Source organism: Procambarus clarkii, chromosome 43 (genome assembly GCF_040958095.1).
Source record: "Procambarus clarkii isolate CNS0578487 chromosome 43, FALCON_Pclarkii_2.0, whole genome shotgun sequence".
Taxonomy (NCBI): domain Eukaryota; kingdom Metazoa; phylum Arthropoda; class Malacostraca; order Decapoda; family Cambaridae; genus Procambarus; species Procambarus clarkii.
Genome location: NC_091192.1, coordinates 10,112,436 through 10,125,846, shown reverse-complemented (window position 1 = coordinate 10,125,846; position 13,411 = coordinate 10,112,436). Strand labels below are relative to the sequence as shown.

The 13,411-nt window shown below is 46.3% G+C and overlaps 1 protein-coding gene across 2 annotated transcripts in view; it reads right to left on the bottom strand.

Annotated features, from left to right (window-relative positions):
* Nucleotides 1–465: 465 nt before the first annotated feature.
* The window catches only part of LOC123755724 (RING finger protein 17), a 928,112-nt gene continuing 915,166 nt past the window's right edge, over nt 466–13,411 (bottom strand). For both annotated transcript variants that reach the window (XM_045738465.2, XM_069300037.1), the window contains one exon: nt 466–1,309. In XM_045738465.2, coding sequence (XP_045594421.2) covers nt 1,187–1,309 — 123 coding nt within the window. In that variant the 3' untranslated portion in view covers nt 466–1,186. The remainder of the gene's footprint in view (nt 1,310–13,411) is intronic.

Genomic DNA, 13,411 nt, shown 5'->3' with positions numbered 1-13,411 from the left:
GTATGTATGTACCTTACCTGAATAAACATATTTATTTATTTATTTATTTATCTATAAATCCAACATTATGTTTGTAAATCAACTATGTATGTGCTTTCCTGAATAAAATTTACTTTACTTTAGTCTTCTGATTCCAGTTTGGTTAAGCAGAGATACTAGGCAAGTGAACTGTTATTGGACAGAATTTTTTTTTTTACTCTTTTTAACAAAATATTTTTCCAGTATCAAGACTGAAAATTCATAACGTCTGTTTTTTACAATATATTGGTAGTCTGCCTGTAACTTATGATATAATTTTCAGAAGTTGTAAATGACATTTTTACTGAAACAAATTAATAGCATATGCCATAAAACAATCATTTCATACTCTTTTTTTTTTTTCTCCATAATTTGCTTTCCTTTAATGTCAAAGTGTATGATAAAACATAACAACCTGAGTAAGCAGGATAATTGTTAATAAAGTACTGAACATAGGATGTTTATTTCTAGTTACATTATCATAGCAAGTTCCAAGATGAGCTTAATACAATGTAAAGCAAAACAATAATTACAATTCTGTATATAGATTTGAAATAAGGTTTTCCTGTGTGATTATCAAACCAAGTTTAGTAAATTTACAAAACAGTCTATTTCCTTACTGCTATTATCTATAAACTACAAAATAACATTCAAAATATTATAAAATATCTCCATTAGCAATGTCTAGCAGAAAAGTAATTTCTGTGATGTAGGAAAACTTTTAAAAAAGTAGGGTACTGCAGAACATATATTTATCTACCATATTAGGTAATGTAAATACAATTATATCAAAGTGTAGAGCTAATGCTTACAAAATGTTGTTGTATTTAACTAATGGTACCTTAACTAAGGTACTGGACACACAACTCTTAACCAAAATGCCTTGCTAAGGACGACTAAAACTATAAGCTACCCAACAAGAGCATCTTGCGTCTTCTGTTATTGCTGTTAAGCCATTCAATACCAATGACAGGTCTTCTTGGGAATTACTGCATTAGGGTAAAATTAAACAAAACTTCATAGCCACATTTGATAACATTACCAAAAAAAATTATTAAAGGCTTATTAACACAGCATTTAATATACTATCAGAAATAAATGCAATATTCTTAAAGCTATTAAAAAACCATATGAACTTATAATTTTAAGAAATAAATGGCAGACTGTTTTATTCTTGCTCAATTTGATCAAGAACAATGAGACCTCTATCAATTAAATCTGAATATGCCAATGTGCAAGTTCCTGATGCTTCTCTTTCAAAAAGTTGAACTTGTAGAGGATTTCCTGGCTCCTGGAATATTAAAAGTTAAAATAAACACCATTTTTACCTTTATTAAAAAATAATGCAAATTGGTTTTACTCAATGGAAATAATTGTTGATTTGTGTGCATACAAACGAAAACCTGTAAATATAACTGAAGAGTTTTTCAAAGAAATGTGGGAGTGTACATTCATATACAGTATTTCTTCTTAACACTTTTGCCCAGGCATGACGCAGCATTGCGTCATCCGTTTACTGTCGGTAATGCCGGGGATGACGCAGCATTGCGTCATCCACTTTAAATATTCGCCAAAAATCAGGTTTTTAACCGATTTTTTTGGGACTGGTTTTAAAATGCGCGCCGATGTCTTCCCATTTTCTTTGTTGCGCCTCGTGGCCCGCAGACGGCGCGGCACACGCCGTCGGCCCATTGTTTTCGCTCCACTGTTGTGACCGGTGTCGCCTCCCCTCGCGTCTCAAACGTGTGAACATTTGGGCTATTTTCCGTGGCTATATTTCTTACTGCGGCTTTAGAAACTATCTACGCTTACTCCACTATGGATAGTGATCATGAACAAGGCCCTTCCAGGAAGAAAATTGCGAAAGAAAGGCGTGAAAAGCAGAAGCTGAGTAGTGTACAGGAGAAGTACAAGCATGTGAGACTAACTCCCTCTAAGTTTCAGGCTGTATTTGACGATTTGTCTGGGTCATCTAGTGAGGAAACTGATGTCGGTATTGATACTGATGCAAGTAGTGAACATTTAGAAACAGAGACGGCCGATGAGGATTTTGCTAGTGATGAAAGCGAGGAAAGTGAGGAGTCTGAGGTCGAGACTGCCACTCGTGCACGGCGCAGTACTGGAGCTCGTGCCAGAGCCAGACGTACCACACGTACCCCAGCACCAACAGATTCTGATGATGGATGGTGTAGTGACAATACTGCACCCTTTGTGGATAATTTTACAGGTACACCAGGCTTGACTGTTCCTGTACCTACCACTGTTCTTGGTTTCATTCAACTCTTTCCGACTCAAAAATTACTGAAATATATTGCCTATGAAACTAATTTATATGCTTCCCAAAGTAAGGCAGGTATTGGGCAAAGGACAAAGCACAGATGGCAACCAGTGACAGTGAAAGAAATTGCCAGATATTTGGGACTGACGATCTTGATAGGTATTTGCCCGTTGCCAAGACTTAGAATGTATTGGCAAACAGGCAGATTCTGGCACATACCTTGTGTCAACACCTTCATGACTGGTAAGCAATTTGAAATGATTGCTAAATATTTCCATGTTTATAACAATAAGTCCATACCACCAGGCCAAGGAGTTGACAAACTTATCAAAGTTCGCTCACTCATGCAATATCTCCTGAATAGATTCAAGAGAATATACATTCCCAATAAAAATTTGAGTTTGGATGAAGGGACAATGCCATGGCATGGCCGTTTATCTTTCAAGACCTATAATCCCAATAAACCAGATAAATATGGAATAAAGCTCTACATGCTAGCTGAAGCCACCAGTGGCTACATTTATGATTTTTAAATCTATTCAGGAGTTGGGAAAACGACGATTGACACAGTTATGGCCTTGATTGAACCACTGAAGTATAAAGGTTACCATTTATATATGGACAACTATTACAATTCGGTCAGATTGAGTGAGGCACTGCTTCAAGTAGGGGTATACACCTGTGGTACCCTCAGACTGCAGCGTGGTGCACCTAAATCCCTTCAGATGCAAGCAAAGGGTAAAGTGCCAGTAGATAAAACTTTATTCAAACGCAAGGACAATACTTTCATAATTTTGTGGAAAGATAAACGAATTGTTTCACTCATAACAAATTGCCACAATGCAGAAACACAAGAGGTTCAACGCAGAAAACGAGTACGGAATCGTGATGGAACAACCTCAGTGCAGCAGGTAACTGTCAACAAGCCGAATGCAATCTGTGACTACAATACAAACATGAAAGGTGTTGGTCAAACACTTTGACCAAATGATCAAATATTATCACTTCACAAAGAAAACACACAAATGGATGAAGAAAATGACCTTTTATTTTGTCCAAATGGCTATCTACAATGCTTTTGTGATGTACAACTACTACACAACAGATAGAAGGAAACTGACATTACTCCATTTCCATGAACAAGTCATCGCTGCACTATTGTTCTACAAGTCTAGTAACTGGCCTGAGGAAGATGATGACATCCCACATGCTGCTGATATCAATGCCACTGGAGCCAATGTTGCAACACCAGGACCATCAACACCCAGATCTCCAACAGCAGGACCTTCAGGTGTGAGACGCCCCCTATTCACTTCATCCGTACCTACAGACTTACCTTCATCGTCTGAGTCAAAAGACGAGGCTGTGATTATCACTAGTGGTGCTTCTGCTGCAACAAGACCCCGTATTGTGGATAATCCAGACCGCCTCAAAAGAAACTTGTCCCATACCCAAGTAAAGATACAGAAGCGTCTGAGGTGTCGTGTGTGCAAATTGTCGGGTAAAAGGAAAAACACACACTATAAGTGCAAGACGTGTGATGTGGCATTGTGTCCTGCACCATGCTACAGCAGATACCATCGAAAGAAAAAATTCTGGGCCGATAAGCAGTAATGCTTGCCCACCATCCACTCCACCTATACAAAACATGGGTTGACCCTGCAAGAAACGTTTTCCAGGAGCAGGTGGAGTGGATAAAACAAATGTTCAACCCATGTCATGTTCAACACACAACATTGAGGTGGTAAGTACAAAATTTTTTATTATTTTTTATTTTTTTTTTGTTCATACTTTCCCGTATTGTACAGGCAATGTTGTTCTTCAATTGGCCCTTATATGCACATATCCATCTAAAGAATTCTATTAGGAACATTTTCATACCTAAATGAGCGCTGTAACACGAAAATTGAGATTACCACCAGGAAATAATACTAAACATTTGTGGGCGGAAATTGGGAGTGTAGCTGGAAGGCGTCTGAGCGCTCACTCGCGGTTAACGCGTGGCCCGTCTTCAACTCGTTGGCGGTTGGAGCGTGACCAGGTTTTTTATTTTATATGCTAATGTTCCTCTAGAGAATTCTATTGCGAACCCATTGAGACAAAAATGAAAGACCTAGAACGAAAATTGAGGTGACCAGAGTGAAAATAGTGAAAACATTTTATCGCGTTTGCGCACTCCTGGATAACTCGTTCGCACTTTCTCTGTTTGCTGCGGGTAATTAGCTGGGCTGTTGGAGTTTATATGCATTTAGTGCTGTAGAGAATTCTATTGCAAACACAATGATACCAAATTTATTCTTGTAGAACGAGAATTGAGGTGACAAAGTTGAAGAGAGTATACACTTTTCGGAATTAACGCGCGCTCCCATGAAACGCTGGGACCCAAATCGTATAGTTGAGGGGTGGCGCGTGGGGTGCGCGAAAGTGTTAAATAAGCAAATGCAAATTTCAACTTATCAAATATGAGTAAATATTCAGTTTCCCCACATTGGGGGACTAGAAGATTGTTATGGACAACTAATCACCTACTTCAGGATGTGGCCCACAGCAGTTGCCTAACTCCCGGGAACTATTTGCTTTCAGGTGGACTGAGGCATCAGATGAGAAGAAACGTACTCAAGCTCTGTCTTGCCAAAGAACTCAAACCCATGACCTTTTAGAGGTGAACTGACTACGAACATTTGAGCATGGTATTTTTCTCAAATAGAGAAGTTAAGTTCTAAAAATGTGTTTGTTTGTAAAAAAAGCATTTGTTTGTAATGCGAAGCAATATTTTCCATAGGTGCAATGCTATAAATGGGAGATGCTTTCCCAGACCATCAAAAATTCACACAAAGCCAATATTTCTATGGAGAGCCCCTTCAGCTCCCCGGAGCTATACCAGGCTGATGTGTATATATATTAGACCGTACCAACAGTCAACTGATGGAGTTCTAGGTCTACCGGGGACCAGCGCCAGAACTTTGCCCCTCAGAGGTACGAGGAGCAATGGCCTATAGACATCCCCTGTGTAACTGGAAGCAGGCCATGTCTGCCATCTACCAGGTCAGGCACCCCAGAAAGGTAGGAATTCCAAAACAAACTACAGCTGGTTAAAAATTGCAAACTGAAACCCGAACTATCAAGCAAAACTCCCCAATCAAAAACAACCAAACAAGCACAATGTTACCACAGCCATCGCACCTCTGTCTGCACAACTCCCCCCCTCCTCGGGAAGGGGAAGGGGGGGGGTGGTTCCAGACCTCCCGCACTGGCTACCTAACTCCAATTCACAGGGTTTCGTGTTTGGTGGCAGTTCATTGATTCTGGCTCCATCCTTTAAAGCAGTGCAGTCCATATCTGTATGGTATGTGAGCCAGGAGTAACACAAGAGTATTGGGGTTGCATGTGCCTAAGGCCACCTTCCCTAGGTGGTACTGCCCTTCCTGTTTAGAGTTATCTTCCATGAGCCGTTCGGGAGACTACCTCCTTGTGTTTTTTTGCTGCTTGGTGATTGCCTGCCCTTGGGTTCAGCTGGGGTAGTTCTTACTCCTGTTTGACCTTGGGTAGGAGGTAGTACTGCTGCTGGCTGGGGCACAAGGTATTTATTGTGCAGCTGTCTGATATATGCATAGCGACTGGTTCTATTCCCCTGGGGACATTGTGCTTTTGTAGGGTTTTTCTTTTCTTCTGTTTTGCTCTGCCTGGTGTGGCTGAAGGACCACTTGTATGAGTTTGGTGGCTCTCCGCTAGGTCCCGTAATTGCACACGTTGCAGGGGTTCAGCTTTTAGTTTGTTTGCTTGGTAGCTCTGGGATAACCGGTTAGCAGTACCTTGCCTGGGCTTCCCTTAACAGTCAGAATAAGGGCCCTGGAAACCCTCATTGGGGCTCATTGCTTCGATGGAGGAGACCTCCGAGTCCCACCTCGCTTCGTGCGAGTTTGAAGGTTGCTCTGTTCACTTGTCTTAGGGGTGACACTCACCATCTTTGCCTCCATCATGCTGCCTGTTAGGTCAATGACACTTTTGACCCAGAGTCCTGTAATTACATAAGTGCAATTACCTAAGCGTAGTTACAGGATGAGAGCTACGCTCGTGGTGTTCCGTCTCCCTAGCACTCTGTCATATAACGCTTTGAAACTACTGACGGTTTTGGCCTCCACCACCTTCTCACCTAACTTGTTCCAACCGTCTACCACCTTGTTTGCAAAAGTGAATTTAATTTTATTTCTCCGGCAGTTTTGTTTCATTATCTATGACCTCTTGTTCTTGAAGTTCCGGGTCTCGGGAATTCTTCCCTATCAATTTTATCAATTCGTTACTATTTTGTATGTAGTGATCATATCGCCTCTTTTCTTCTGTCTCTAGTTTAGGCATATTTAATGCCTCTAACCTCTCCTCGTAGCTCTTGCCCTTCAGTTCTGGGAGCCACTTAGTAGCATGTCTTTGCACCTTTTCCAGTTTGTTGATGTGCTTCTTAAGATATGGGCACCACACAACCGCTGCATATTCTAGCTATGGCCTAACAAAAGTCGTAAACAATTTCTTTAGTATATCGCCATCCGTGTATTTAAAAGCAATTCTGAAGTTAGAAAGAATGGCATAGGCTCCTCGCACAATATTCTTTATGTGGTCCTCAGGTGATAGTTTCCTATCTAGAACCACCCCTAGATCCCTTTCTTTGTCAGAATTCTTTAAAGATTTCTCACATAATATATAGGTTGTGTGAGGTCTATGTTCTCAAATTCCACATTCCATAACATGGCATTTATTAACTTTAAATTCCATTTGCCAAGTGGTGCTCCATATACTTATTTTGTCCAGGTCATCTTGAAGGGCATGACAATCATCTAAGTTTCTCATCCTTCCTATTATCTTAGCATCATCAGCAAACATGTTCATATAATTCTGTATATCAACTGGTAGATCATTTATGTAGAATAAACATCACTGGTGCAAGAACTGAACCCTGTGGTACTCCACTTGTGACATTTCTCCAGTCTGATACATTGCCTCTGATCACTGCCCTCATTTTTCTATCAGTCAGAAAATTTTTCATCCATGTTAGAAGCTTATCTGTCACCCCTCCAATATTTTCCAGTTTCCAGAACAACCTCTTATGTGGAACTCTGTCGAAAGCCTTTTTTAGGTCCAGATAGATGCAGTCAACCCAACCATCTCTTTCCCGTAATATCTCTGTGGTGGTGCATATTCTGCAAGGGGCTTCATCTAGTTGTCAGCTTATGTTGGACTTGTTGGTTCTCCGGAGGGCCATGGTGGTCCTGCCAAGAAGGGGCCGTGCCAGAGCTTGGGGTACCTTTGGTCATCATAAGCCAGTTGTGCCAGATTCAGGGCCGGCCCCTCCTGCAGAGCTGTCGCTGTCTGGTCAGAGCAGTGATCGTTCCGAGTGTCGTTCGGGCTCTCGAAGAGGTCATCGGTCTTTTCGTGGTTCCCCCTGTTGATGGGGCGATGGGGGGGAAGGCTCGCACTATTTGCTCACAATTGGTTCCATGATTCGTGGGTGTTTCGGGTCGTTTCCTCCAGCCTGTTGGGTAGCTCCTCCTCCTTCAGGGAGATTGGGGCTGGCAGGGCAGGCCTCTTTTCCCTGCACTCTGTCAGGTCATCCTGGAGGGGGTTCGCTTGGGTGTGGTCAAAACGACAGCGTTCCTCAGGTGGGTTTCCCGCCTGTTTCCAGTTCCAAAATGGAACTGTGCGGATCTGCGGTTCATTCTGGACTAGTCCTGTCTGAACCCTTGGGTCTTTTGCACCTCCTTTTGGATAACCACTCTGTCCCAGGTCCAGATGCTTTTGGAGCAGGGTGTTTGGATGGTATCCCTGGACCACCAGGACACATATTGGCACGTCCTGATTCATCTGGGGTTCAGGGATTGGCTCAGTTTTGTCATGGGGTGACAGGCTTACTGCTTTTGTTGCCTTCCTTTTGGCTTAAATCTGGTACCTTGCTTGTTCACATGCCTTACCCGGGTCATGGTGACCCTTTTGCATCTGTTAGGCATTTGGGTTCTGGGTTACCTCGATGACTGGTTGATCTGGGCTCGCAGCCAGTCTGCGTGTCTGCTCGCCAGGGATTTGGTTCTTTCCCAACTCACCGGGTTCGGGTTCTTGGTGAACTGGAGGAAGTCCCATTTGGTTCCCTCTCAAGTTCGGACTTGGCTGGGTCTTGTGTGGGACTCTTGGACCGATTCCTTGTCTGTCTCTCTCTCTCCCACGGCGTTGCTGTGGCTGCGGTCCCGCCTTCTGTTGTTTTTGGAGGGCACTCGAGTCACGCTTCTGTTGTTCGAGCAGCTGTGTGGGAGTTTAAACTTTGCCGTGCTGGTCTACCCTGGTCTGGAGTGAACGATATGGAAGAAAATGCAAGATTGAACCAGTGAAGAGCAGAGGTGCCATAGGCACAATCAGAGAGCACTGTATAAACATCAGGGGTCCGCGGTTGTTCAACGTCCTCCCAGCGAGCATAAGAAATATTGCCGGAACAACCGTGGACATCTTCAAGAGAAAACTGGACGGTTTTCTAAGAGAAGTTCCGGATCAGCCGGGCTGTGGTGGGTACGTGGCCCTGCGGGCCACTCCAAGCAACAGCCTGGTGGACCAAACTCTCACAAGTCGAGCCTGGCCTCGGGCCGGGCTTGGGGAGTAGAAGAACTCCCAGAACCCCATCAACCAGGTAACCAGGTATACCCGTCAGGTCAGATCTGGCTTCGACGGCTGTTCTGGTTCCTTCGGGGACATCCCTTCCACCTCTCTTGTGATTGTTGGGTTCAGACCCCATGGGCCTTGCGTCGGCTGCTGCGCCGCCGGCTTCCTCTTCAGATTTTTTGAGATTCTGTGCCGTGGAGCCCACCCGAGCCCTTGCTCGATGTGCTCATAAATGCCTCGTATCTTGGTTGGGGCTTTGTGACCAGTGCTCACTAGGCCAGCCAGGGTCGATGGGGTTCGTCCTTCTGTCGGGCTCACAGCATGGCGTGGGAGTTCGTGGTGGTGTGGCATACACTTCAGAGGGTAAGCGTCGCCCACGGAAAGACGATCTGGCTCCATTCAGACTGCTCCCCCTGTGGTTCATTGTCTGACTCATGGGGGTTTCATGTGATCCTTGGCTCCATTTAGACTGTACTCTGGTGGTTCATTGCCTGAACAGCGAGGGTTCTCTTCGGTCCTTGTCCCTTTGGGGCTGGTCGCCTCAAGTGATTCGTCTGCTGGATTCTCGGGGTTTGGCTCTATGCAGTTCATATCCAAGGGGTGTCCAACGTCCTGGAGGACGGCCTGTCTCAGTACATTCCAATGTCCATGGAATGGACAGTCAGCGCTGGCTCCTTTTAGTTGGCTCTGCCAGACTTACTCCTGGAGGTAGACCTCTTCGCATCAGCGTGGTCCCAGCGTATTCCAGTGTATGTGAAGCCCTTCCCAGACTGTGAGGCCGTAGCAATGGACGCTTTTCAGCAGGACTAGTCGAGGTGGGGAAGTACCTCTTCCCCAGCTGTTGCTTTGAGTCCTAGTTTGGTTGGAGACTTACCATGGGGGAGTAGTCCTGTTGGCCCCTTGGTGGCTGGCCCAGCCTTGGTTTCAGGCATTGCTTCCTCGGTGTCCGAGCCCAAGCTCGGACACTGAGCTTCTTTCGCTTCTTTCAGCAGATCGGCTTGGTGCAGTACGTGGCTGGTTCGATTTACTCCTTCGCTCTTCGCGTCTGGTCTTTCTGACACGGGTGTATCACCATCTGTATGGTGATCAGGTGGCTTCGTTGGTGTTCCAACTGAGAGCTTCATCTTGGCAAGTGTATGAGGCTTCCTGGCATTCTTTTCGCCACTTTTTGTCTCTTCGTAGGATGTCTTCCATTTCTGTTTGGGTTGTTTTGTTCTTCCTTTCTTGGCTTTTTTAGGCACTTGGTATTTGATGCCTAATACTGTCGCCTCATGTCCTGTGGCACTGGCAGAACTGCTTCAGCTTGCTTTCTGGGTGGATGTCACTGTGGCCCTGTTCCATAAGCTTTCTCTTGCATTGTTTCACCTCTGCCTGCTCATGCGCTGCCTCAGTCATCCTGGTCTTTGGACCGGGTGCTCTCTTTTCTTTCTTTTCCTAGGTTTGTGGTGGCCCCTTTGGTTCAGAATTGTTTTTCTAAGGCTCTTTTCCTGTTGACAATGGCCTCTGAGGGTCGGGTAGGGAAGCTTCATTTCTGGCGAAGAACGAGTAGGCGGCTCTCCTGAGGGGTTCTTGGCTTGTAGATGCTTTGGTTGGTCAGGCCAGGGGTGCATCATGTGTTGTGTCCAGTACAGTCAAACTGTTTTTGCTGTTATTACACTATTTACACATGTTGTATATACCTATTTACATGTGTGTTCACCATAACGAACCACTAAGTTGGTTTTGTTAGTCCAAATAACAAAGAGTGGCTGCCACAGACCAGCTAGCAGACGCCACCTCTCAACTTCCTTCACCAACACTCACTCTGCAACATTCCTCCTCCCAACATATTCTTTTTGCTGTTATTACACTATATACACACGTTACATATACATATCTACATGTTTTTTTCACCATAACTGTACAACTAAGCTGGTATGTCGTCCAAATAACATAGTAGCCACAAAAAACCAGCGTTGAATGTAATGAAACGCCATTTTCTAGGTGAGCCCCAGAGGCTCCCTGGAGCTTATCGGGCTAATGTATGTTATGTTAGACCGGGACATTAACTATGGAATTCAGACCTACCAGGGACCAGCGCCAGAACCTGGCCCCTTCAGAGAGGTTTCAGGGAGCAATGGCCCTGGAAAACCCCATATGGTTGGGGGTTTTCCTTATCTGCCATCGACCGGGGTCAGGCACCTAGAAAGGTAGGCGTAACAAAACAAACCCCACATGGTAAAAAAACTACAACAAAAAAATTAACAGAGAGGTAGAAACTCCTACAATCCCAAGGAAACAATCAAACAATCAATTTACTGCCATGCCGGTCATCTGCGCAGCCCTTCCCTCCCCGGGAGGGGGAGGGGAGGGCCCCGGACCTCACCATGCCGGCTGCCTTCAGTTCGGAAACTAGGCTTTAACCAACGCGAAAAAACCCCACACACCGGATGGGAGGGAGGGTAGCCAGGGAGCCTCCGTGGCTCACCCAAAAAATGGCGTTTCATTACATTCAACGCTGGTTTTCTGTGGGGAGCCCCTATGACTCCCTGGAGCTACATACCCAAAGAGAAGGAAATAGGGACTTACCCGGGAGGCGGCGGTCACAAACTCCTCTACGCAAAGTCGAGACAACTGGCTGCAACCTGCAACCCAAAGCAACACAAGAACGCCGAGGAGCAGGGACGTTCACCAAATAATGGGCGGCCAGGACCCTGTTCGACTTCCAAAATCCACGCACCTGAATACGAGCCCAAGACATGTTACCAAACACAGCAGCCAAAGCTGCAAACTTCTGAACTTCATGGGCGCGAGGACAGACCGCAGGCTGGCTAGACTTAATAACCCTGTGGACAACCTGGGAGACCCGAGCCCTGGAACAGGGAACGAGGGAAACCGGATCAACCCAAAGCACATCCCCATCCACCCCGGCTGAATCGTGCAGGAAACGATGAAATGCTGCAACCGGACACAACACATGATGCACCCCCGGCTGAATCAACAAAGCATCAATGACCCACGGACCCCTCCGGAAAGCAGCCGTCTCGTTCTTCGCCAGAGAAGATGGAGAAGGCTGCAAATGGACAAACCTACCCCCAGGACCAAAAGAGCAGAAACCCCTGCACCGGAGGAGAGCATGAAGCTCCCGTACCCGACCCACAGAGGCCAATGCCAACAAAAACAAAGCCTTGGAAAAACAATCCGGAACCGAAGGGGCCACCACAAACCGAGGAGAGGAAAGATAGGAGAGCACCCTGTCCAAGGACCAGGACCGCTCAGGAGGCACATGAGCAGGCCGGAGGTGAAACATAGCACGGGAAAGCTTACGAAACGGAGCGGATGTGACATCCACCCTGATCGCTAGCTTGAGCGGCTCCGCCAGCACCGCACAATACGAGGCGATAGTATTAAGCATCAAATGACGGTCCTGAAAAAGCAAAGAAAGAACAAGACAACCCTATCCGAAAGAAAAGACAACCTACGAAGAGCCAGAAAATGGTGAAAAGAACGCCAGGAAACTTCATACTGTCGCCGAGACGAAGCTCTCAGGTGGGACACCATCAACGAAGCACCTGATCACCACAGAATTGGTGATACACCCATGTCAAAAAGACCAGACGCAAAGACCAGAGGAGAAGTTCGAACCAGCCCTATACCGGACCGGGTCGACCTGCTGATAAAGGCGGAGCCGCGAGAAACATCCCGGGTTCGGGCACCGAGCCAATAGCACCGGAAACCAAGGCTGGGCCGGCCACCAAGGGGCCATGAGGACTACTCTCCCTGGGAATGTCTCCAACCAAACCAGAACCCAAAGCAACTGCTAGACCGGGGGAAAGAGGTACAGGTAACCCTCACCTCGACCAGTCCTGCCGAAAGGCATCAACTGTGAACGCCTCGCAGTCGGGGAAGGGCGTCACATAGATTGGGAAATGCCGAGACCACACCGACGCGAAGAGGTCCACATCTGGGAGACCGTACGTCTGGCAGATCCAACGAAACGAGTCGTCGTCGACCGTCCTCTCCGTGGACAGGGGATGGAAGCGTGACAGACTGTTCGCCAGAACGTTGGACACTCCCCGGACATGAACCGCACAGAGAGCCAAACCCTGAGAATCTAGCAGACGAACCACTCGAAGAGACCAACCCCAAAGAGCCAAGGATCGAAGAGAACCCCCGTGGTTCAGGCAATGAAACACTGGAGAACAATCCGAATGGAGGCAAATGGTCGATCCCCGAGCGACCCGAACCCTCCGAAGCGCGAATCAGACTACCGCGAACTCCCGAACCGTGCAGTGCACCCGACAGAAGGACGGACCCCATCGTCCCTGGCCTGCCTGGTGAGCACTGGTCACAAAGCCCCAGCCGAGAGACGACGCGTCCGTGAACACATCGAGTGAGGGCTCGGGAAGGCACCAAGGCACCGAACCCCGAAAACCCCGAAGAGGAAGCCGGTGACGCAGCAATCGACACAAGGCCCCCGGAGGACGAACCCAACAATCG